Below are 27,131 nucleotides of genomic sequence, written 5' to 3'. Positions count from 1 at the left end.
ACTCTGAGAGTATTTAAACTTCAGTTAGCAATATCATTTTCCTTATTACAAGCTGCAACACATGGGGCAGCTCATTTGTAAGAACCAACCAAAAAACTTTCATCCAAACCTCAGCTGCACATAATGAGGATGCAGAATCTCTACATTCATGATTCCTTAACTGCATTTTGAGCTAAACTGTATTTGAAGTCTTTTATGATGTCGTCTTACTTTTAAGACATATAGCAAATTCCCATGGGGAGGGGAGAGAGAAAGAGAGAGAGAAAAATATTTTTTGCTCCTTTCTTGACCTTCATGTAGAATTTGCAAAATCAATCACAGAGGGTGGAGATAAATAACAGCAAAAAAGACCTGCTAAGTCATGTAAAGAAAGGTCTGATTTCTGCCCAGAACAGGTAAACCATGGGTAAAAGTATCTGGCTTTTTTCCATCTTGCCCCAATCCTATTCCACATCTTTTTCTGCCTAGGTCCACTTCTGTGCTCATTGACTTGTTAAGCTCTCTGCAGAGACCACCAGTGATGACTGTGGCTTGTACAAAGCAGCCACAGGGTAGTGAACCAAGTGCTTCAATTTGTTCCACAACGTTCATAGAATAGCCATAACACAGTATGTACTTGGGTTTAGAAATGACCTGGATCAGACACAAATCAATCACAAACATAGAAATCACCAGCCTGCATAAGACTAGGAATCCCCCCGCCCCGAAAAAAACTGGTATCTTAACCAGGATCAGACGCTTCTGGGGAAAGCACAAAAAACTTTGCAACAGGCAATCTGCAGGATAATCTACCCAACAAGGGAAGTTTCTCATCAAACCCTGAGGCAGGCTGGCTCAGCATTAAATCACCTGCCTGAAGTACATTTGACTGCTTTTTTCCCGTAACCCAAGATGCATTCAGCCTCTACCTATATATCCATCTAGTTATGCAGAGATCTAGACAAACAGAAGTCTCATTGCTTAAGGGCCATGTATAGCTAAGGTGAAGACCTGATTAGGAAGAAGGATCCCATGCCGGCAGCTTCCTGTATAACAAACAAGGCATCTTTTAAAGTTAGACTAACTTTCTCTCTGCAATAGTTTCATTCTTTCAAATGCTTGTCTAAATTCCACTACTAGAAACTAGGGTCAAAAGCTGACTTTGGACCTTAGCCTTTCCCCTGATCTTGTATGTGTTGAGATCTCCCACTTTTCCCATTCATTCTCTATTTCACACTTTAAATGCCTTTCACGTTGGTTTAGGATTGTACTATTAATAAGAACATAGGCCCACTGTCTTTTACCAGTTATTAATCTTCCCTCCGAAGGGCTCCTTACCATCTAGTTCCTCCACAGAGATGTTGGCTAGTTGCTCGCTGTCACTGCCAGCAGAGAGCGACCGGTTCAGGTAGTTCCCCTTGTACAACAAGCCAGCCGTTACATGGTGGAATGGCATCTTCTCCCTGCACATGGGAAATCAAAAGAAAGGTTCATTATAATTCTTTGTCTGTGTCTTCTTTCTAGAGAGCCATCAGCTGCCATTGAAAAAGTAAGAGGGCTGGAGCCTTCTACATCTCAGAATGATGATTGTTCATGGAAGCCAAGGTAATGACTGATGGACTGCAGGTTTAATTTAGTGTCTGTCAGTAGCTGAACAAATAAGTGTCTTATCCTTCATTAAGAGCCAATATAGGAAGAAAACAGATGTCTAGAAAAGTAATAGCCCCTAACACATACACACCAAGGTAGTTCAGGTTAGAGACCTGGTCACTTGATAGAAATGTGCACAATACAACCAAAAAAAAACCCCTACAATGACAAGTCCCAAGAAGTCAGAGTGGGGATTTAAAACTTCTGGCGTAAGGGATCAGAACACCTTATTAGCAGTAATTTTAACTGCACCCAAGTCCCTTGACAGCTTTGAATATCTCAGCCAAGAAACACTAAGACTAGTGCTGAGGTCCACGAGTAATATCCACCATCATTTAGGTAGGGATGAACCTCCCTTTATAATCAGCTGCCATTGAAGGAAAACCATCTTTTAAAGTAGCACTGTTTCACAAAAAAACTATGACAGAAAAGGAGCAAATATGCCATAACCAATAGAAAGGAGGAGAGAAATGTATATAATCTAGGCCCTCAGCAAGCGTAAATCAGCAGAGTCAACAGAGCAGAGGTGCAGGTACATCTACAGCCGGTCCAAAAAGACAGCAGCTGTCACGTTCTAACTGTTACATGCACACAAGCCAGGATGGTATAAACATAGCAAAACTGCTCTAACTTTAAGACTGCATGAAGCAGCCTCCTGCCTAGGACAAAAGACAAAATACGTCAGCCAGGTCACTGGTATAACATATTGATGTAACAGCACTGACTTACACAAAATGATACAAGTCCCTTTTAATAAACGACGTCAGTGGAGGCCAACCTTTTTGGCAGGTATGGCACAAATTAGCCCCATACTCTCCCCAGGTGCCCCTCTGATTCCCTTCCCCTGCCCAATCTGTTGCTCTTTTTGCTCTGTGTCTCCTGTGATCTGCTACTCTACTTCCAGCTTCCTTCCTCATGCTCCCTGCCCAATCTGCTACTTTGCTCCCCAGGGCTGGACACAGGCGTAGGCAAACTGGGTGGCCACCCAGGGCCTGGACAGAAAGGGGACCCAAAAGTGGTATTTTTAAAATTATTATTATTATCTCTGGCGATGAGGGCCGCCGATACTAAAAGTTCGCCTGGGGCCACCGGGAGTCTAGGTACAGTGCTACTCCCTCCCAGATCTGCTGCATGCCACACACACACAGGCTGCCCATGCCACAGTTTGGCCACCCCTACGCTATGTATTGAGTTCTTGTGCTTCTCTTTCATGACTTGTTCAGATCACATCATCTCTACAATCCTGCCAGAGGAACTGGTTTCTATGGCCTCAAAGAGGTAAGTGCTACCTACTGCAATGGCCCAGATTCTCTGCCGCCAACACTTGGGTTGTAATGACAAGGACAATCTAGTTTGCAGCACCATCATATGTTCTTATCATAGCCCGTCATAAAAATACAGAATTAAGACATGACATAAATGACTTCATTGAGTTGGTAGAAGCTTTAATGGCCTCACACCAAGACCAAGGCAAACTTGATATGTGGACAACACAGGGCAAACAAACCATCTTTGTTTCCTGGCATTGCTCTGCAGAAACATAGCAGCACTCTTGCTGTAATTATATAAATAAATCCTAATGATATTTTTAAGGTATTTTTATATGGAAACTGGTTTCTGCAGCAGCATATCGAAAACCATAAATAAGTTTTTCTTTTTCATTAAGCAGGTCTATCATTTCTCAGCACTTAGCAATGAATGCATTTCACTCAGATATATTACTCAGTACTGCTAAGGCATGAATCTTACCTACGCAGCAAAAGGAGCATAACGGATGCCAACTTCAGTGCCAGTTTGGGTACCGAAATGCTGGCCAGTTGGAACAGACAGGCTGTTCCGGAAGTTTGCATTCTTGCTGGCTCCCAATAACACAATGAAGCATTTAGTTAGAAGTCAATTGGTATTCCTCCTCTGTAATCGCACCCTCAATGTAAAAAGCAATTATGCTGAATTTTTTATTTTTATTTTTTTTTAATGCCACTCAACCAGAGATGGGTCTAAACCAAAACCTCTGAATATGAACAATGAAAAATCGGGGCTAGTTTGATACCCAAACCCAGAACTCCTTTCCACACATTGAGTCAGAGATTTAAAAATGACCCAATGCAATTTCTGTACCTGCCTGCACAAACCATTCAGCTGAAGGTATACTGCTGGTGAGCGCTAGCAGTCGGAAGTAATCCAACTGGGCAAACAAACTGGGAATCTGCATATGGAAGTTAATCGGGCTTTTCTACCCACAACTGCACATCAAAGCCTTTAAGGACTGCACATAGTTTCAATAAGCTTTTCTAGAACCAACACTACAGAGTGCCAATGTCTACAAACGAATGGAGCTGAGGATGCACAGCCAGCCAGCTCTCAGAAAGCATTCAGCGTTGACTTGATGGTTCGGGCCTCAGAAGAGCCATCCCGACACTTGAGATGGATCCCTCCCTGGAGAGACATGAAGAGAAACATCTGGACTACAATAATCAGATTGTAGGGGAACTATAAAAAAGGACAATATTTGGAAACTTCCATGCACGGCTTCTTTATAGATAAAAGGGGCAGCCCTTTGTCACATTTGCAGGTGAGTTTCTGCATGTACCATCACAGCAAAATTCACCGATCACAGTAAGAGCTGTGGGAGGCAACACATTAAAAAGAGCCCAGCAGGCTGTGAGCATATCCTACAAGCAAGAGAGGGGCTGCAGGGCTCGCTATACCCTGTGTGCAAGACAGCACAAGGAGAATACTCCATTCTCAATCCCCACTGAGAGATCCCTTCTACAAGGACAATTTTTGCCAGCTTTGTGGATCTAAATTCCCACCTACTCTGTCCTTAGGCAAGTTTTGAACAGTAGAGTTGCATCTGGAAAACGGTAGGAGAGCAAGGTTAAAAGTATCTGGGTAGACCCCACATTACACAGCATGTTAGGGGATGTTCTTGCCTGAATCTGCAAGATCAGGCCGTCCCTCATTTGTATTCACCCTGCTATTCGGTGGTTTTTATGTCGTTTTCAGAGCTAAAACTCTGACCTTTCACTCTTCGCCTGCAATAAAGAGAAAGAGCGAGTCTATCTTAATGAGCCCAGGGAACTCAATTAACAGCTTAAAGCCACAGCCTTGGGGAAAACAGAAGTGCATTTTCCAGCCAGGAGCTCCTGAATGGGATAGTATCTTATGGGAAAAGAATCGAGCGTGTCATTGTACGACTGAGCCATGGGGTCCAGTGGCCAATGTAGTCAGAGGCCGAGGCCATGCCACTGCCTGGTTCTCTCTGGGGACATGGACATGACAGCAATTCCTGCATTATTGGGAAGCCCGCTCCTCCCTGGCCCCTGCTCTGCTGAGACGACAGCCATCCTGCCCCACCTCATGCTTTGCCTGGACCTGGACTTTACACTGCAAGATTATAGCTAGGAAAATAGGAACCTGCACGTTGGTCTGCCTTGTATACAGTGGACTGTGCAATAAGAACCAGAGTCCTGTCCTACACAAAGGAGTCTGCACAGCTGCTAATGCAGCGAAGCACTCGGCACCTCCTAAGCTGGTCAGTCCCCAAGGCTGTTTCCTGTGCTAAAGAAACGAAGCAGCAGCTGCAGTCTGCCTGACTGGACTCCAGGATACAACAGTAAGGAAGGATGATAAAGGTTTGGAGGAGGAGAATCTTCCCTATCGCATGCAAGTGGTGACTGGAGCTGGGAGGGCAGGTTCTCATACACCCGAGTGATCATGTATGAAGTCCCCCCATGACAGCACATAAGTCCACCTTCTTTTGCAGCTAACAGTAGCCCCCAAATACAGATTGGTAATAGACACAACTGAGATTTTCCTAATATAAAAATTTTGGAGTATTCAAAAATCAAATTGTGGCTTTTTCTCTACTTCAGCTTGGTTCTGCCTTACAAGGTTTTCTTGTCACATGAAAAAAAGATGTGGAAGCACAGACATTAGATTTAGCCCCACCACCGCCCTATGAGAGAGATGTTGATCCCAAGTGATGAGATGGTAAGGAAACCAGGTCATGAGCCATGAAGTCCTAGCCCTGTTCTAAAACCATTTTAAAAGGTCACTCCATTGAAATGAAAGACAGTTGTAGCACTGTTACGTAGGCTGAGCAAGCCGGGACAAAGAATCAAACTTAGTACCAGAAACACATAAAGCAGAGGCCTCTTACACTTTTCCCACTTCCCATTGAGCTAAAACATCATTGTTATATTCCTCAGTACCTGCATTAATCTGCCTAACTGGGTCCAAAGGAAAAATCAGTGAAAAATACAGATCATTGTGCATTACATGAGTATATCTTGAACAATTTGAACTTCTGTGTTCCAGGCGAAACAAGCATCTTTTCCAAATATCCATGGTTATTTCAGTGCAGTCTCCCAGTGCTGCTGCTGGTTAGAGAGATACCTCACACCTGGGAACGCTCAGTAATTGAGCACCATCTTCAGCCAAGCCCTTTGGCGTGTGAGCAATTGCACTGGACTTAATCCACATTTTGCCTTCTGTAGCCAATACCTTTGATGAGAGTCCACATCTCATTGCAGACATGTGCTTTTGGCAAAATTCCTCTGTTATTAAGAGCATTAAGTGACCTTGCACATTAGCACTTGCTGACAGTAAGGTTTTTCTTCTTTTCACAGCTCTCCCTTCAGGCACAGAGTGGACTCCTCTTAAATTTCAATACAAACTCCAGCTGCAAAAAATAAAATAAAATAAAATAAAAACAACCCTCAGAAGGAAGCAAAAAGCCCCAGTTCAGCAGCAGAAAGTGCATTCAGGTGCACCAACGGGAGCATCAGGAGCGCTCAAGGAGCTCTTGTTACAAGGTGCCGAGTTTCTAGGACCCTACACTGGAATGCAGAAGTTTTCTGTTTAATCAGCCAAACTTCAAGTGCACGAAGATGCACAATAATTACTGTTCATTCATGCTGACAGACACTTCTTTTGGTAGCTCCACACTGGATATCAGCAAGCTTTGGAGTTTCTCTCTGAGGTATGGGTAGATAAGGATGCTCTGCAGGGAAGGCCCTAGAAACAGAGCTTGGACGAAGTTTATATCTTCTTGTAATTTAAACCAAAGCCCAAGATGGAAGGCCATTCTGGACCATACAGGTGTGGACTCTGTAGTCATAGCAAAATTGAAAATTCACCTTCTTACAGCCCTTCACAACAATTCATGGATCACAAGAAAATACAGCAGGAAAGACTAGCACAAACTAACTAGAAATGACTGTTCCCGTTTGCTACGGAGTAATCACTTTTGTATAACGAGGAGTAACATATATTCAGATTAAACACCCTACATGCCAAGAGAAGGAATAGCTGAGAACCTCAGCAGCATATTTTCTGCTATACAGGCAGTGCAATCCATTCATTTTAGCATTTAAGTGCCAAATTTCCATAAAGTCTGATGCAAGGTTGTTGCATGTTATTTGAGTACAAAATAAAAGCCTTGCAGTGTTCTCTGGAAGACCATGTCTTTCATCTGTAGAAATATAAATACCAAACAAGTCCAAGTCTGAAAGTAATATTAGTTAACAGATGTTATAACCCAAGTGTATAAGCGCTTTACTGAAGCAGACTCTCAGAGAACCAACATCAATCATGCCAGATTTTATCTCTTGTCTCTGAACTTTGTTTGTCTACAGCAGCGTATAGATTGAACGCCGCACACATACAAGTTAAGTGCTAGTGAGTGATCCAGCTAAAGGATGGGAGACTATTTGTTACCTTGATGACCAGCTAAAGCCCTGACCCTGCAAAAACACATGCATGTACTTAGCGCCAAGCACACAGTACACACCACTGACCAGAGTGACGCTGCTCATGCGAGTCAAATTAATTAAGTCTATAACTCTATGCAGAATCTGGGTCAAGGAAGTAAGTCCTTCATCAAAAACAATATTTGAGTCAATGAAAAGTCTTCCAACAGCTTCAGCGGGCACTGGATCAAACTCTCAAAATAAAGCTTCCAGTTCATCCCGTACTGATGGACGACGAGGGGAGAAACCCATCAAATATGGGTTGTTTTCAACAAGTAAGGATATAACTTTGGAAAGAGTTTAGTTATGTGAATTTTAGGAGGGAAGAAACCTGAGCAATGAGCTATATGGATACTTCCATAAAAGCAACTGCGTTAGCTTGGAGCTTCCAGATCATTCACAGCCTTACAGCAGCAGTGAGTTCAAGCCTTGCTGGCGAGGTTTCCCCTTCTCTAGAAAACTTGACAAGAAAAAGAAATGGAAGGTCACTTAGAAGGAAACTTGCTGAATAACAGATGCTTCAAGGATGCCGGAACAGCAGAGTAGAAAGGAAAATCTGAGGGTTTGTCAGCTTGAGTACAAAATAAGCAAACTTTTTTTTGGAGGACTGAAAAAACAAGTAGAAGACATTTGAAGTCACATGCATTAGCCGAAAAAATAAATGTAAAAGGGAATAGGAACCCATCTGGTCCACTTCTTAACCCTGAACCATTTTTAAGGATAGTGTCCTATTCTCATTTCAGTGTCCAACGACTCTCCTCTGTTTAACTCTTCCATGGAGCCGTCTTAAACAGTTAGCTCCTCCTTCCTTCCTGTCGCCATCCAGGAATTCCCTTCCCATGCTCCTGCAGTAGTTTTTTGCTTTCTTTTCATAACTTTATTATCATTTTTAGTAACTTCCTGCCACTTTTGGTGTCCTTGCTCTGGGGTTCAGGAGGTGCGTTAGCTCTGATCCCCACATTTATTTTTTAAACAGGTGCAGGCTTCCTGTGGAAAACTTTCCATTACCCCAGAGTTGTGTAGTCCTCATGCCCCATCTTCTCAATAGATTGGATTCCCTAGTGGGACTACACCATCAATAATGCATCTCAATCAGTAACTCCCCCAAGGTACAACACAAAGGCTCAGCAAACAGTGAGACCATGAGGCATCACGGGAGATTTAATCTGTTCTGGGAGCTGAGCATAGAAAGGAGAATGAAGACATGAAGCATCTGGAATGACGGTTTCTATAATGGACCACAACACCATTTCTAAATAGAAACGTGTGATTTCAAAATCAAAAATGTTCTCAGCCAATTTTTTATTTTTTTATTTTTTTTTTAAACTCGGGGTAAAAAATGTTGGCTTCCAATTTTGGTCAAAAAACTAAATTTTTCTATTAATTTTTTTTAAACTTATCTTTTTTTCCCCTTTCATTTTTCACAGGGAAATGATTTGCCCATGAGCTTCAGGGTCAAGCTTTCTGCCTGGCCAGGGAACTGTTCCCTTCAAATCAGACTAACAGTGTATCGTAAAAAACCTTCATCTACCATGAAAAAATGTCAGTGGTGTTCAGAGTTTGAAAAAGATGATGTCAAATGTGCTGGATTCTGCCAGGGGATCCAAGCTGTAGGAACTCTGCAGGGACTACTGGAGTGTTACAGGTGAGATGGAAAAAAGAGGCGAGATAAGTGCTAATAGTTTGAGGGCTGCATTGTAGTAAGAGACCTGCACCAAGTACAGACAGTCAAAAAGCCCAAGGCTGAATCGATTCAGTCTTTGCAGGTTAGTCTAAACTGCAGAGATTAAATTGAGAAACAACTGGACACACATTCACTTTTGATTCAGGAAATACAGCCACATGCCTGCAGTGGCTCGGGCCAGAAGCCAGGGGGTGCTGGAGCATGGCTCTCTGGCACACCCAGCATGGGCTGTGTGTTCACTTCTTCTGGCTGCTCCCGAAGTCTCTGGGATTTGCAGTCCAGAATCACAGCAGCAGGATTATGCAGGGTTGCTCGTCACTTCCTCTTCCAGCTTCCAGGTGCCTCTGGGATTTGTAGTCCACAATTTCAGCTGGCAATAATTTTCAGTAAGTTTAGCAGGGCAGGGCAGCCCTGTACTTAGTGGGGGGAATGAGGGACTTAGCCAGGGGAAGGGTGGTTTAACCCCCCTCCCTTGCCCCAGACCTGAGCTGGGGTTTGCCTGAGGAAACAGTCCCTGCCTCCCCTCCCCCCACCACATCTCTGCTGGAGCAGACAGCACAGTCCAGCCCAGAGCTGCAGAGCATGCTGGGGGACTCTCATTTATCTTGAACCAGGAAGGGGTCTGGGACAGAAGTTTCATAAACCGGTTTGACCCAGATTAGTTAAGTCTGATACTACATTCAACCAAGTTTATCTAAAACCAGTTTCAGCCATTTTCAAACTGGTTTATGTGCACTGAACTTCTGTTCTGTTACAGGTTTAAACCAGTTTCTGATCATTTCAACAGATTTGCATGTAACATCTGTTCCTAGCCTTAAAGAACTTACCAAAAAGAAGAGTGAGAAATGTCTCGCTTACGTTAAGGAAAAGGGGAAATACTGCTTGTATTTGGGGAAAATATTGGGTACCGAAGTGCTCTTAAACTTAGTGGTGCTAGCAGAGAAAGGCATAAAAGCTAGATGAATCCAGATTTTTTCTCTTGACTTTTCTCTTTTCTGGTGAGATTGATTAGCTAGCAGAACAAGCTAACAGGAGAAGTGGTAGCTTCTACACCTCTTGCTGTTTTCAGATCAATACTGGGTGTCTTGGCTGGAACACACACATTAGCCATATTCAAGTTATTAAGCTCAGTACCAAGCAACAGGGTGATGTTTAAGGCCTGTTACGTATGGAGATCACATTAGATGACCTAACAGTCACTTCTGGCCTCAAGAGCTACGAACCTTTGAAATGATGTGGTGATGATGGTGGAAATGCCTAGAACAGAGTATCTCATGAAATGCAGCTCATTGGCAGATTTCAACTTCACCTCCTCACTCCAGCTCTCCTTAGCCTCTGCCCAAAGAAGGTTATCCTGCTTATGAACTCTGATTGAGTAAAGATCTCCCTGTACTAGTGCCCACTACTTTTCTTAGTGTTTTCCCTGCATTGGCATGTAGTGGTAGTCATCTCGGTTTCTCTTTTCTTTCATGGAGGTAAATCATCAGTGCAGGGCACTTTACAAACACATGGAAGTCAACAGTGAGAATGTAAAGCTGAGCAAAGGGAGAGACATCAAAGGTTGTCAGTGCAAGAGACTTCGTGCTGTCACCCTCATTTGCTCAAATCACTAGGCCACGCATACCAATAATCCTGACTGCTTACAAACAAAAGCCTCAGATGAGTCTCTCTCCGAAATAATTTGGCTCATTTTCCTTTTGCAGAGTGGGTAGAACATTTACACAATTAGATAATACAAAACTAATTGATGACATGGAATAATAAGACCCTTGTTAGCACTAAATATCTATATCTATCACTCTCAATGCTTTTTGCCAAGATGAACAGTATCAAAGTAGCAACAAAATGTCATGTCTAAATTTCCTCTGATATACTTCTACATCTCCTAATCTGTTGAAAGATTTTAATCTTCTGCTGATAAGACAATACTGTTGTTGCGCATTTGCTTTTCAAGAGCGTTGCAAGGACTATTTTCTCAGCATGTTCCAGCTCATTTTCTCCACGTCCAGTAGTCTTCATTTCACACACTTCTATGAAACATGAAGAAGTTACATGGAAGCAATCCCAAGCACACCTAGCACACTGGAAGAAAACGCCTCCGTTAAAAAACCCCAAAATAACGCGCACACAATTGATTATGCATAATAGATTGTGCACGGCAACTTACATTAGCAATAATGTATGTGGAATACAACAATAATGAAAGGTTTTTATAACTGATTTAACAAACTAACATGACATTACAAATAGCTTCAGTGTTGATTGTGCTACTATTAATTGAGTGTCAAAATATTTATGTTTAATAGTTGGACAATTAATTTCCCAAGGTATGCGATGTTTGCCAGTGCCCATCCTGAAAGGAAACTGTTGTGTATATATGGCAAAGTTTCACTTCTAAAGGTGTTAGGAAACTGGTGTCATGGAAGCTGCCTGGATTGTGGTGTTAACTGGGCCATGAAACCATGATCAGCAAAGATGAAAGACAAGAAAGGGGAGGACAAACAATCAAATTAGGACAAGAGACAAGTCATAATGCAAAATTCTAATCCAGACCTGAATTCCAAACCCTAACCCCACTTCAAAAGTTCAGGGTCACCAAGATCTAGGCATTTGGCAAAGTATACTACACAGGTAGTGGGCAACTATTAAATTAGGCACCAGATTTAGATCCCAACTTGAACTGGTTACTTGGATGAGGACACATGATCTATGCTCATATCAGCAGTCACTTGTAAGGCTGTTCATTGTTCCTGGAGCAATAGTAGGATGTGTCAAAGGGCTCGAAGAATACCATAATGACACCACCATCCTCTGCAAGGAACACGGAAGCAGAAACATCATGCATCTTACACCATTGAAGACTTTCATGATTTACTCCTGAAAGAGGAGAGCCGACGTACTGCACTGACCATCCATGGTATTTATGAAGCAACAATCGGCCTAATATCTAGCCATTGACCAGATTATGGGAAGAAGGTATATTTAGATGCTGAACTCTGCATAGGCCCAATTATCTGCTGGTATAGAAGTTATACAGGGTTAGGATCCCAATTGGGCAAAGCAGTACAGCATGAACAGATGTCCCAATCTTGTCAACAGGATTTAAGCACATGCGTAAGTGCTTTGTTGAATCAGAACCTCAGTGCCTAAGTGACAATATAGGGATAGGGGATTCGAAAGCAGAGTGCTTAAACTTCTTTAGAAATTACACAGTCCATTCCTGTTGGGGCACTAGTCTTTGGAGGATTATCACAAAGCCGTTCCAAGATTTTGAAAGGATAATTTCCTGCCGGAGTATGGTATTTAGCTCTTTGGGTGGCACAAATTACAGCACTCTTATTTTTATTTCACTATTTATTTGAAGGAATCGTACGAGAGAAATCTGATGCTGGCAGTATTTTAAACCTACTGGCACTCTGTAAACAAGTTAGATCCAGAGAGATTTGCATGTTGCTTCTTGAAGTAGAAGGAGAACCACTGAGACTGAATAATTAAAACCAGTTATGCCGACTTCATTTTGTTGTTTTCCTTTTCCCTGGGCCTGACTCTTGTGCTGCCTGCTCGCTGTCTCAATACCTGGCAGGGGCAATCAACTATCTGGAATCTCATTTACATAATAGCAGATATACAGACAGTACTCCGTGGGGGATTAGTGCCTTGGAGGGTGTCACAGCATGCAGAAAAGCTAGCATAGAAATGGCCATTTTTCTTAAAACACAGGGTTCCCCCCCCCCCTTTTTTTTTTTTAAAAGAGGAGTCAGAATGTACAAAAAACAAGGGATGTTCTTAAAATAGGTCAATGTGTACCATGAGCACATCCTGAGCTGACACTTTAATAGCACCTTTCCTCTAGGTAGTAAACTTTCTAAAGCATTTGGGAAGCTAACTCATTGTACAACCAAAAGGCCAGGTTCTTCCAATGCACACCCGAAGGATCAGACCTTACCTACATGCTGCTGCTGCTGCCATTAGAGAAGTCAGGCAAAATTAATCGGGAGAACATAGCCACTGACAAAAAACTAAAGGAATAAGGGTAGTTTAGTCTAGGAAATGGGAGGCAGGTGACGGGATGATGATATAACAGTCTTCCAATATGCAAAATGTCATTAAAAAGGGGTGCGTAGCCAACGGTTCTCCACGGCCACAAGGAAAGGCTCAATTTAGCTCAATTTGCAGCAAAAGGCACAAATTAGCTCAATTTGCAGCAAAAATTTGGGTTGAGTAGTGTTGAAACACTAAAAAAAAAAAAGAGGCTACCTGGGATTATAGTAGAATCACCTTGTTGGAGATTTTTAGAAACAAGACAGACATATCAGTCAGGGATGGTCTAGATATAATTGATCAGTAGTGGAAGCTGGATTAGATGATCTTTTAATGTCTGTTGCCACCTGAGATTTTTATAATGCTCATTGAGTTGCAGGCCCTATTCCTTGACTTCAGTGAGCTTCAGCCCACAGGAATCTTTTTGCATGGTTATAGCCACAGACAAGAAGTGAAGACAAATAGAGGTGAAGTTTAGTCAAGAATACAATAGCCTGAACTGGAATTTTGATGGGACATAAATAGGATTGTCGACTGTCCCCATTTCAAGGCATATCACCTTAGTTGTACACAGTTATCCACATTCCAGACTTCTTGGCCCTCTCGCTTCTTATCCAAAGGATGGAGGGGTGAACTCACATTTCTTTACGGAAACATAAATGGATCCCACATCACTCTGGGTGCTTTGCTTGAACACATGCACATGTGGATTTGGACTCATCACACATGGCGTTTCATGTTTTTGGATGTGACACCCCACCTTGAAGAAATGCGAGTGGAATCGTAATGATCACATCTTCCATTTATGCCTGATCTGGAAGACAGAGAGCTGGATTACGATTCTAATCAATCTAAGAATACATGATGTAACCGGGCTGAACAAATGCTTTCAAATGCCAAGGTGATGAGTACAACATAAAAGTGCAGCAATTACAGCACAGAGGGGCAGAAAAACAGGCAGGTTTAATAAGAATCTAGCCTAAAACCACCTACACAATGCTCCCTACAACCATGCTCTGCCATTGATGATTCAGAGACCAGTGACCACTACTGAATTATCAACACCATGCCTTGCAACCCCCAGGTGGCTCTTTGGAGGTTTCCCATTTATGCCGATAGGATCACAACACAAAGTGGTATGGCTGCAAGCAGTGAGTGACATCAATCTGAAACCTCAGAACCAAATTAAATAGTATGGTAATTTATTATGAAAAAGGGGAGGTAGACTGTTTGTAAGCCACAGCCAGGAGAACAGGCTTAATGACAGCATGCAGTGCAGATGTTTAAGGTTTTCTTTTATCGTGCTGTAAAAATGTATGTACAATTATGTCCTCAAAAGTATATAAACAGAAATTAAGTGCAATGAAAGGGCAGTTTTAAAGCCGCCCACATAATCTCTATACATTTTTCACGTAGTACCCATGGATTTTGGGTTCAGCAGACTTAAAAATCCACGGTGTGATTTTGACTACTATTGTTTAGCATCTTTATTCTAAGTAGCGTTTTCATCTTAATTCTTTTTGTCAAAGGGGGATGCATTTAATTAAAGGCAATAACATAAAATAGAACATCTGTATCGTCTCCTTTTAATGATAACCCAAGTGCTGTTACATAATATCCTGCACTTGCTCCCATTGAAAACACAAAGTCAAATTCATAGATGCAAAGTATAAATCAGGGGCCATCTAGCTTCAGAGAGCCTCCTTATAAAGATCAGTTCCTTCAGTGACTATTACAGCTAACTACATTTCCCTTTATTGCAAACTATATAAAATGTACTTGATATTATTCACAGTACCCGTAAAACAAATGCTTTAAAGTTTAACACAACACAGTTTGGTTGCATATGACAAACGTTCTAAAACACATTTCCCAGTCCCATGATATATTATATTTCCCCAAGATATTAAAAAACCTTCCCATTTTCTTTTTCATCTATTAACAGTTTTTGCCTTTCATAATCCATGCTGAATCAATCAAGTTATATGTCTAGAAACTGACTGAAATGATGCACACTGCTATTTCTGATAGAAACAATTGTTACCTGGGTAATTTTTTTAATTTATAAAGGTTGAAGATGGAACCAGCTTGCCTCAGTTACCAATATCTTGCCTCTATTTAAGCTACCGTCCCACATACCTTAGCAATTAGCTTACTAAACTATATAGTAATCTATCTATATCTAGAAAAGGAAAGAATTTTGCCTTGTATTACAACTTACAGAGAAAGGTTTTCTGAAGACTGAAGTAGAAGAGTGGTGCTAGCCATTTAAATGTATTTTAGAGAGCTTGCACTTGTGCTGTTGAGATATAGGCTGGAAAAACTGGCCACAAAACATTTGTTTCTGTATATCTCTCATAATATGCTATAGACAAGCTGCATCAGCACAATCCTAAACCACATTATGATTGGACAATGACTGCATAATAGCAAAGTAAGACAGTGTGTACGTATACATGTTGAGGGGGAAAGCAAGAGTATACAACTTTCCCTTGTATTGTGTAAAATGTGAGAAAATAGTATTCTGTATAAAATTAGGCTTCAGCTATACAATTAGCATCTACAAGCAGAAGAAAATGCTTGCTACATGAGTTAGGAATTTTACAACATAGATTATATATATAACATTCTGCACTGTAATAGACTTCATCAGCTGAAAGAGCATGCCTTATAGACCTGGTCTGGCATTGTTAAAGTTAACGACAGGCTGTCAGCAAGATCCAGACAAGGCTCTAAGTCAGTGATGAAAAACATCCCCAGCACCTTCCAGGGTAGAGCTCACCCTGGAAGGTCTTATCCTGCAGTTAGAAACGTGCTGGGAGTAAGGAACACAGATCCGACTTGGGCGTAATAGCCCCCATAGCTACATACAGCAAATCCTACGTTCTGTCTTTATACTCCATGCAACTTGGTTCAAGTCAGGTTTCGACTCCCTATATGCCAGCCATATCCCAAGGAAAAATGCACAGAAAATAAAAAGAGCAGCAAAACGGCACAAGAATAAATCCGTCCTATTGAAGCTTCTTGTGCCACATAAAGCTAAAGCAGTTTCTGTCAATAACTAAAAACTCTTTCACAGAAATGCCATATGGAAAAGCAGCTGAGATGGTCTTAGGAACAAGACGTTCCCGGTGCTTACCTGGTGGAATGTATATTCCAAGCTACCGGTATATCTATAATACAGAACTTCCATTGGTCACTGTATGAGACTGGAAGAGTGCATTGTTTCAAGTCAAGGAAGCTTCACAGCAACAGTAACTCAACGTAGAAGAAAAATCCCAAACAACGTGACCTAAATTTCATCCTTGCAATGAAAGGCTCATTATAAAAACAAGTTTAGGAGGGGGGTGCTTTACAGCTGCAGTTTGCTCCAAGAAACATATGGAACCTGATCACAGACAATCACTTATAGGGTTCTTTTGGACTCGAGACAAAAGTATCGTTTTGATGTCAGCTGCCTACATGATGCAAGCAATGCAGTCAATCAAATCTATACCCAATCACAGCCAATGCATCCATTTTGCAACCGAACAACAGAGAAATTCCATTTCCAAGGATATCAGGAGAGGTGGTTCAACAGTCCAATACACGAAATGGGTTGTATTACCTCTTTTAATCAGAAACAGCTCCAGAGAATTTAGAGCAACGATACCTTGGACAGCTGTGCCCACACGTGATCAGAGTCCACTACAGTTTCCTCATGGAGACAATCAATCTCTTTACAAATTGCAAATCCCAAGTCGTTGCTAACACCAAAAAGCTATTTGGCATTCAGCGCCGCCTTGCACTGTGCACACAAGTTAGCACTGTTGTGCAGGTGGCCAGAGGAAAAACGTAACTTCTGCGGACTAGAAAATGTTAGCAGAAACTTCTTGGCTAGGAAAGGTTGGAGCAACAAATGAGAGCCAGGAGAAACAGCATCATACAGAGGCTAAAGCCCTCAAGGAGCAAGCAAGACCGATTAGGTTTTATACCCCCCCCCCCCCTTACATGCAAGCCTTTTGCTCTTTAAAAAGCAAATCAGTTCCCAATCAATAATCACTGAAGTCCTTTTTTTTTTCTTTTTTTTTTAATCTGAATCAAGTTTGAATCCATCAAGCCTATTCCCAAACATGCCCGTGACCCTCTCTGGCTCCTGCCACGACCGAATCCCACGGGCCTAATTCACCCCCAGGGCAATCGGACTGAATCCAGCGATCTCTGTGGGCCGAGGAGAAATCACATCTCCATCTTCTGATCCCTCCGGCACCTCCTGGCACAGCCTTAGCTCATTAGCAGGGCAGGTTTTGGGGGTTTTTTTTAAGGAAAGGTGGTCCTGGACTGATGCAAAAGGACCCTGGTAGATGGGGAACAGGAGGCAACTCCTCCTGTTCCCCATCTACCAGGGTCCTTTTGTGCTGGCAACTCCTCCTGAGAAGAGGGGGGGGGGAGGAGGGTGTGTGTGTGTGTGTGAGGGGGGGTTACACACACACACACACACACACACAGCATCTGCGGGGGGTGCTGCCAGGACGGCGGTGCACAGGTGGGCCGGGGAGGCATCCGGCTGCCCCCACCCAGGCCGCATCTGCCCGGCTACCTGCTGCGCGCGGGGCGCTGGGGCCGTGCACACACACACACACATATACGCACACCCAGGCTGGGCGGGCAGCCGCGCACACACACACACACACACACACACATATGCACACCCATGCACACACACCTGCGCGGAGCCCTCCAGGTCCCCCGAGCCCCCGCTCACCTGAGCGGCCGCCGGCCCCGCGGCTACAGGTCTCCGGGCGAGCCGCCCTGCAGGTGCGGGCGCCCGGGCGGGTGTCGCTCCTCAGGCGGGAGGCACCTGTGCCAGGCGCCAGGCGAGCGAGCCCGGCGCTCAGTCCACGTGCTGGGCGGCCGAAGGGCTCCGCCCGCCTGTCGCCCCCGCGGCCCGGGGGGGAGCGCCCCCCATCCCCGCCTCCCTCGGGAGCCCCGGGGCTCCGCGGCGCGTCTGGGCGGCGGAGCCGGGCGCGGGCGCGGGCGCACGCACGGCGAGGCGAGGCGAGGCGAGGCGGGCGGGCGGGGAGCGGCTGCCCACGTACGGCTCCTGCTCGCGGGAGCCGCTTCATATTGGCCGACGCTGCGCTCCCCTCCCCGGCCTCAGCCCCCTGCTCCCTCCCGCGGCTGCCGGGCTCGGGCAGGGGGAGGGAGCTGGGGGGGAGGGAGGGAGGGAGGGTGGACCCGGTGGCAGAGACAGGGGTGCCGCCAGGAGGAAGGTGGCCACCCCCGAGAAGCCCCCGCAGAGGCATTTGCCACGGGGGAAAAAGGCAGCCGAGGCCAGAAGCCAGCTGAGGGAGGGAGTGCGCCGAGCCCCCAGTGTAGGAGTGAGTGGGGGCAGCTTCATGCTCCCCGTTTTACCCACTCCATTGCCTGACAACCAGCCCTGGGCGCTCCCTCTGCACCCCCTGCCTCCCCCTCAGACACCTGTGTGGCCCCATCCAAGCACCGTCCTCTTTTCTCCCCCTACCACTTCCAGGAGGAAGGAAACACGCAGGCACTAGAATGGCATTATGAGGAAAGTGAAGCACTTGCAGTCATCCCTTCGTAGGAAGGCAGCTCAGTTGATGGTAAGGTGTGAGAAACTGGCTCTTGTGGATGAGCATTTAGACAGCAAGCCTCGTGATTTGCGAAGCGCTGCTCTCTGGCTCAGTCCTAATCCATTTTAATGGCTGTCTCCAGCTAATTGTAGTCACTCAGCAGGCTATAATCCAACTAGTCGATCTAACTATTATGCCCATTTTACAGAAGGGAGACAGGGCACAGATAGGCCATGACTCGCCTCGGCTCACACAAGAAGTCTGTGGCACAGTGGGAACCTGGAGCTAGTTCTCCAAAGTCCCAGCTGGGGTCCAAGCTGCTGCCCCCTCATTAATACTGCTCATGGGCATGGCCCCCTCATTAGTACTGCCTGCACAGAGACACGACCTTACCCCAGAGTGCATAAATACTGCCCTAATTAAATCTCCTGTAAACCATGAGTAAAACTGCAGAGTAAATGCATAAGCAGCACTCGGCTGACATTCTCTTTTGTACTCAATGTTCTTCAAAATCCCCCCAATCTTTTAAGCAGCTGTGCAAGTGAGTAACTGAACATAAATGAGTGGTTCCACCACAGTTAATAGGGCTGATAGGCTGAATTAAAACACATCCATGACAGTAGGACCAGTTCATATCTGTTTCTACAAGGTGCTCTCACTGAACAAGACCTTGGCAGTGGTGAAAGAATGAAAAGTTGCATCTCCTGACCGGTGACCAGAGACTAAAGCACAGATTCAATTAAAAGGATCCCTCATCCTGCCAGTAAATGGATATACATCTTGCATGTGGCCAAAATTCCTCCTGTTCCCTAACTGGAAGGCAAATCAAATGGAGGCTAGACACTAAACCTATTGCAACTGGATTGCAATTTATGATAATTACTTGTATTTAGACACTGTCCAGAGTCCCCAGAATGACTGAGCCTCTGCAGTGGTGGTTAATACACACACACACACTGAGTGAAAACAGGGTTCCAGCTCTATAACCTATGCTGTCAAAATGAGATTGCCATGTCAAGCTCCTCCCTTGCACAGCTTATTTTCCTTTTGCAATGTGTGGTTCTTCCCAGAGACAAATGTATACCTCTACGTGAGCACAGACATGTTAAAAATATCAAAATGTTAAAGGCACTGTTCTATCCTGGAAAGAAATTCGGAGCTAGCAGATCTATTTGCTTCATTGACAAATACATATTCTTAAATTTCTTTTCAGCATTCATCCTACAGAATCAAAGCAGTTCAAGCAGAACCAGCTGCATTTTTTTCTTTCCTCTTGGCTAATATATCACTTCTATAGTATGTCCCAATCAGCTGCACCAGTGCAAGGCCACTGGAGGCAATCAGTGGCAGGTGGCAGCCATCTGGGTCGTCCAGGGGTCAGTGAAGGGCTGATTTGGCCTAATGATAATGGCGGAAACAGTCCAGCTGGATCTCCAGAGACAGAAAATACATATTTGGTAACTTGAGTGTGAGTGGTCTCAAAATTGGGAAAATACAGTAAACATGGGGCCCCACCCTATGAGGATCACTTCATCCATAAGAACTCAAATATATAGCATCTAGGACCTTCACTACAGCGTATAAACTAGAGGTTCTCTCTCCCAGCTGTTTGTAGGGCCCTATAAGCATACTATCACCATCATTACTGTATTTTTCTTCACCGCACCCTTGTGTAAGGTAGGCAGTGCCATTTTACAAGCAAGTGACTGAAGCCAGGGTTTTGCCTCAGCAATGCTGATCCGGGCCTAAATGACTTGCCCAAGGTCACACAGAGCATTAGTAGCAGAGCAAGACATTGAACCCAGGTGTGCTGAATCCCAGGCAAAACACCAGACTATCCTCTCTCCCACTCTAAAACTACTCACAAATTCAACACACTACTGGCAGAGGACATGAGCAAAGCCAGACACTTTGAACATGAGTAACTTTTCAGTTATTAACACCCAAATGCTAAATAACTTGGACCTAACCCACCATGAAATTCACTGCCCTTAATAGCTCATGATGGCTGAAGTAAATGAATGCAACTTTTTATGAACAAACAGAAAGAAAAAAAAATGGATCCATTTTTTTGTTGCTGTTGCAAAAAGCTCAGAAAGACTACAACAGGTCACATCTAAACATGACAAAATTCAGGAATGAAAAGGTGTGTATGTATTTGTTTAAACACAGGCAACAGGGTACCAGTATACTGCCAGTTCCCTGCAGTGCCAGCTCTCCCTCCCTTTCCCTCTCTGTTTCAATATACTAGGTACTAATGAAGGCAAAAGAGCTAAACATTTTGCTAAATTATCACAAATCACCAATGCCACCAGCCAATCAGCAGTTTTATAAAAGGCTCCAAAGTTTTATGGCATGTTCAGAGGCTATTTTCTCTGCACTCCTCAGCTTCCATGCTTAACACTTGTGGCTTCCCACAAGACAAAAGGAAACTCTTTTCCCTCCGCAGCGCCTTTCTGCAAATGCAAAGCAGAAGGTGCTCTCTCTGCATGGCGCTGACATCGTCACTCTAATGGGATTTAGTTGCTGATTCTCTTTCTTTTAGTTGCCTTCCTCATGGAAGGTGTTCAACAAGGTAGTCAAGGTTCTTTGGGTGAATCTGATATTTTTTATTAGACTAACTTAAATAGTTGGAAAAAAATTATTAAGCAAGCTTTCAGGCTCAAAAACCGTTCATCAGGCTAAGGAAGTTTCAGCAGTTGGTGTGTGCTCTTCCTGGATGGAATGAAAAGTAAAGAAGCCAGCGGCTGGGCTGGTACACGTACAAGACAGGTAGTCAGTGAAAATGTAGATTGAGGAGTCAATGGGTGAGACAGGCTGGGGAGGGGGGCAGGAAGAGAGAGATGGGGGATGAGAGTGGAGAGATACCTGGGGAGTCAGATGTCAGGCAGGTTATAATGTGTCATAAATCCAATGTCTATATTCAGTCCATGATTTTTAGCATCCAGGAGGTTGATGAAGTGGAGTTCATAGGCTCGTCTCTGGAAGTGTTTTGCAAGTTTCCTTTGAGGATCAGGACAGAGATTGCAGAGAGAGTGGCCCTCCTGTGAGAAATGTGCCCCCACACGTCATTGGGTACTCCTGTCTTTGATAGATTTCCAGTGTGCGTTCATTCTGGTGCACAGTTGTTGTTTGGTCTCTCCTACGTATTTTCCACCAGGGCATTTGGTGCATTGGATGAGATGTATTACATTTCTGGAGGTGCAGCTGTAAGATCCAGGAGTGCTGATGGCTCTGTTGCGGGGTGTAGTAATAGTGGGGGTGGTGGAGATATGTTGGCAGGTTTTGCATTTCTTGTCATGGCACGGTCTGGATCTGTTCAGTGTGTTCTGGGCTTGAGGAAGTTTGCTTCTGGTGATGAGGTTGGCGAGGTTCGGTGCTTGTTTGAAGGCTAGGATGGGTGGCTCTGGGAAGATCTCTTTAAGAATAGGGTCTCTTTTTAGTATGGGTTGCAATTGTTTGAGGATTTTCCGTACAGGTTCAAAGGAGGGGTGATACGTCATAACCAGCGGTGTGCGATTTGTGGGGGGTTTTCTTCTGTACTGCAGCAGTTCTTCATGTGGTATCCGGGTGGCTCTTTCAAATGTGCGATCTCTGTCTCTGGGCGAGTGTCCTTGTTGGGTGAAAGCATTTTTAAGATTGGTGAGGTGGCAATCCCAGGTGTTCTCCTCAGTGCAAATTCGGTGGTATCAGAGGGCTTGGCTGTATATCACAGCTTTTTTGGTGTGTTTAGGGTGATTGCTGGTTCTGTGCAGATATGTATGTTGGTCTGTGGGTTTCTTGTATAACGTGGTCTGTATTTTATCATTCTGGATACTGATCATTGTGTCTAAAAAGGAGATGTTGGTGCTGGAGTATTCTAGAGGAAGTCGGATGGAGGGATGGTGATTGTTGAATTTTTGATGGAACTCAATCGGAGATTGTAGGTTTTCAGTCCAAATGATGAAGATGTCATCGATATATCTTAAGTATAGCAAGGGCTTGATGGTGCAGTTCTTGAGGAAGTCTTCTTCCAGGTGGCTCATAAAAAGCTTGGCATACTATGGGGCCATTTTGGTGCCCATAGTACCATTGACTTGGTGAAAGGGGATAGGAAGGATTTTATGCCAGAAAAGTACCATGCTGGCAGGATACAAATTAAATGCCTCATTCACAAGGCTGCATGGTTTTTGCTCAGCTTAACATTCACGTGATTGTACAAGTGTCATATCAGCTGCCAGAGAGCTCTCCATATTGGTTCCTGAATGCACTGCAGACAGTCCTAATCGACTCAAGTGGTGAGGCTTCCATTGGAAACCACTCCACAGTCAATTGATTTCCCCACTTCTCTCTTCCCTCCCAGCCTCTCTCTCACCCACTGGCTCCTCAATCTACATTTTCACTGACTGCCTGTCTTGTATGCATACCAGCCCAGCCACTGGCTTCTTTACTTTTCATTCCATCCAGGAAGAGCGCACACCAACTGCTGAAACGTCCTTAGCCTGATGAAGGGTTTTTGAGCCTGAAAACTTGCTTAATAATTCTTTTCCAACTATTTGAGTTGGTCTAATAACAGATATCAGATTCACCCAAAGAACCTTATCTGCCTATGTCCTTAGACCAACACGGCTACAACCTACACCCCTGCAACAAGGTAGTGTCATTCTTAATGGGAATGCACATGTGTGGCTCACTTGGCAAAGCCAACAGCTCCTTTTGTGCACAGCAGTTCCTGTTCCTGCACCCCTGCACAGCTATGATCCAAAAACATGCCAGATCAGAGCGCCACAGGTGGGATGACATTAAGGCTATTGAGGCTGAATATCTGGAGAAACTTTCTAGTGGGGAGTGTGGGGGTTTCCAATGGAAACATCACCACTCGAGTCAATTAGGATTGTCTGCAGTGCATTCAGGAAACAATATGGAGAGCTCTCTGGCAGCTGATATGACACTTGTACAATCACATGAATGTTAAGCTGAGCAAAAACCATGCAGCCTTGTGAATGAGGCATTTAATTTGTATCCTGCCAGCATGGTATTCTCCTGGCATAAAATCCTTCCTATCCCCTTTCACCAAGTCAATGAACCACGCAGCATTTCCAACACTTACAGCGGAAGAGTTTATAAGCCCAGTGAGCACCAGCAGGGACGGACCCTGATCATCATTACTGCCTCTCCCTCTGCTCCCCACTTGCTCCAGGGAACTAGTAATCAGTCCCTGACCCTGACCATTATTACTCCCTGAGCAAATGCAGCTGCGCTGCCTGATTCATGGGAAGGGGGGAACCAAAGCTCTGCTACCTTCAGCCCACTCCAGCCATTAAAGCTGAGAGCAACGATTCTCAGCCAGGGTGCCGCAAGATCCTTTGAAAGGGTGCCACAAGGTTCCTCACAATATTAGCACTGTTAGGCTTGCAAACACCTACACATGATTCACACAATAAACCCAGAGATTGCAAGTATGAATCCACAGTGTCAAGAACATTCTGACCTGTTGTAGTCTTTCTGAGTTCTTTGCAGCAAGAAAAAAATTGGTCTAGTATTTTTCCATAGTCAAAAAATGAGTAAAAGCTAACAGCTGGCATTTTCTGAAGTGTGCCTTGAGTCTAAAAAGGTTGAGAATCACTGCTTTAGAGGCTGTGTAGAAGTGCTGGGATGATTTTACTACCCCTCACATATAGGCCAGGACACCATCCAACAACTAGGGGGAGGGGATTTCTTCAGAGCTTCAGACTAGACATAAGAAAAAGCTTCTTTACAAGTTGAGTACCGAGGGTTTGGAACAGGTTCCTACCCAGAGGCGGTACAGTCACCCACCCTGGTGATCTTCGAAAAGCATCTTGATGCCCATCTTGCTGGGTCATCTCATCCCGGCCCAAGTGCAAGGAGGCTGGAGCCTCCTTGCACTTGGGCCGGGATCTGTAAGGTCCCTTCCAGCCCCTAAAAAAAACTGTGAAACTAGCCATCTGTATTAGGTGTTACACATTTCCATATCCAACCAGAACACTTAATGATACTGAGAACTGATTAACTGGGCTAAGGGCCATCCTCATTTTCATTATGTTTTACATGGAAGTAGGGTTTTGATCCATCCCTTTTCCTTTTTTTTTTTTCATTGTTTTTTAGTTAACTCTTCACGGGAAAAGGCCAGCTGGGCTTACACAGAGCCCCATTAACATCAGTGGGGCTGCTTGCATGAATAAAGCATATAGGAACGGGCGCATTATATGTAGGATCAGCTTATAGAGCATGATTCCCTCCCTTTGGCTAATTTTCTTCCCGCAAGTTCTTGGAGATATTTTACCAAAAAATCTTCCGTTTAGTAGCAAAACCATCTGCCTTGTCATGGTTTGAAAACAGTAATTGGAAAACCAATTAGAGTTATATACTCCTTTTAAACTGTGCACAGATCAGCTTCTAATCTCAATTACCCCAACGTAAATCCAAAGGATCCCCAGTGACGCCTAATTTATGTTCACGTAATTGAAATCAGAAACTGGCCCCTACCTCTTTTTTTTACTGTGTGTTTTTTATACTATATATTACTGACTGTGCCAAGGTATTATCTGGTTTGTCAGAATAAATATTAATGGCTATTTTCATTCACATATAAGGACCCATGCTCAGAACAATAGTGCATGAAGTGCACAATGTGGAAATGTGTGTTTTTCTGAAAGGGGATGGTTGTTTCAGAAATCACAAGTATGTCATTTGCATTATGTTTCCGAAAATGATATAGCAAGAGACAATATAATACTAATGTGACAAAGTAACACAGGGAAAAATTATTAAAGGCAGGGAAAGTTGTTGTCACAGACATGCCTAGCTGCCTGCGGGTAATTGGTGACAGTTGTCACTGTCAGCACTGAGCCATCACTTTAATAACAAGTGGATTATCATTTGATGTCACTTGTCATTGACATGCTGTACATCAGTCAAACCTGTTAATCAAATATTGAGTACCACCCCCACTTAAGGAGAAGAGGCTCAGGAAACCCATGGCTGGAATGACACAGTAGGAGGTTTTGTTTTGATACCTGCCCATGCTTTGAAGCTCCTCTTTCACCAGAAAAGCACAAGCCATGCAACACTATGGCTCCCTGGCCAGATGAGCAGGCTGAGGCATAGCCTCAGGAGCTGTTGTTTAACAAGGCTGCCGGCATGCTCCAAGACTGGCAGCATTTGCCACACAGGATTGAATCACTGCTCCATGACACCAGAGCAATTGGGCAGGGGCTGAGGGGCAGCTAAATCAAACCCATGCAACAACGCATTAAGCCAAGGATGATGAACTCATTTGGCCCCGCGGATCCAGTGAGTGACAGAGGAACAGCTAACAGGTCAGATGAATGGTGTGGAGCTGACCCAAGGGGCCAGACTGAGCCCATGAACCTCCTTTCCTCCCTGCATGCCAGATCAAGCTCCTGCTCTGGCCCATCCAGGACAGGAGCCACTGGCGGGGTGGTCCTAGACTGGCCCCAGGCAGGTTCCACATGCAGCGCTGGTCCCCGAGCAGGCACCGTGTGTAGAGGGCCCTGCGCAGGAGGCCAGTCCAGCATCGGCCACAAGACCCAGGGCCAGTACCAGGGGTCAGATGATGTGGCTCTACTGGCCGGATGCAGCCAGTGGGACATATCTTTGACACCCACTTCCATTTCCTATAATGTCTCCCTCTTATAATCAATGTGTTATGATTCTCCAGATTCACCGGGTCGAGCTATAGAGGCTTTTAAATGATCAAATCAGTGGGTGTTTTGCTCAATTAAGTCTGCCCAGAGAAATTAAAAGTAGAAGCAATCCATTAGGTCCATCTTGGTGATTAACCTCCCAGCTCATAATTGTTCCCTTAAGTATATTTTGTTTCTAGTTCTCTGTCTAATCCAGTTTTAAATGTCCCGAGAAGTGTAAGTGCTAACATTCTTTAGAAAGAGTTCCCTAATACTTCACACACTAATAGGTCCCACAAAGAGAAGTTTTTCAACTTTCAGCCTAAATTTTCTTTTTGCTCAATTTCATCCCATTATTCCTAATTAAAAACACTTTGCACCTCTAAAACAATTGCTTCCCAGCCTGGATGTTCATACCCTTCTAATGACACTTAATTATCCCAGAGGAAAGTTGTTCTTACCTTGTTTGATCCTTTATTTCCCTTTCATATTGGATGATTTATTCTAAAGTTTAATTAGCAAATTTGAGAGCTAAGGAGATAGATTTAATAATTAGTGAGTGGGCTTTTGCTTGGGGATTTGAAATCCTTCTGCACACTGTTTATTGTGTTTGCCAGCTCATTAAATTGATTAATTGATGGGCTGGTTATTTGGGGCAGGGGAAAAAAATGAATCATATGAAAAAAAAAAATCGCTGGGAGTTTGGGGAAAGAGTTAACTGCCAACTCACTTGCTTTGTGGGATAAGCTGGGAGCAATGCCTGGCCAAGATACTTAATGGCCCAAATCTGCTGCCTTTGCCCTCC

The 27,131-nt window shown here is 44.1% G+C and overlaps 1 protein-coding gene across 3 annotated transcripts in view; it reads right to left on the bottom strand.

Moving 5' to 3' along the window:
• Positions 1-18,134, bottom strand: part of CALN1 (calneuron 1) — a 182,150-nt gene extending 164,016 nt beyond the window's left edge. For 2 of the 3 annotated variants that reach the window (XR_009456740.1, XM_059717731.1), the window contains exons 1-2: positions 17,852-18,129; positions 1,318-1,442 (exon numbers count right to left, since the gene is read on the bottom strand). Coding sequence is in view for 2 of the 3 variants with exons in the window: in XM_059717731.1 (XP_059573714.1) it covers positions 1,318-1,435 (118 nt within the window). In the remaining variant the exon portion in view is untranslated. Of the gene's footprint in view, positions 1-1,317; positions 1,443-17,851 lie in introns of all 3 variants that reach the window. The other variant, XM_059717730.1, reaches the window with a different exon arrangement.
• Positions 18,135-27,131: the final 8,997 nt, after the last annotated feature.

Source organism: Alligator mississippiensis, chromosome 14 (genome assembly GCF_030867095.1).
Source record: "Alligator mississippiensis isolate rAllMis1 chromosome 14, rAllMis1, whole genome shotgun sequence".
NCBI lineage: Eukaryota > Metazoa > Chordata > Crocodylia > Alligatoridae > Alligator > Alligator mississippiensis.
The sequence above is the reverse complement of the archived record's forward strand: the minus strand, read 5'-3'. Positions and strand labels throughout refer to the sequence as shown.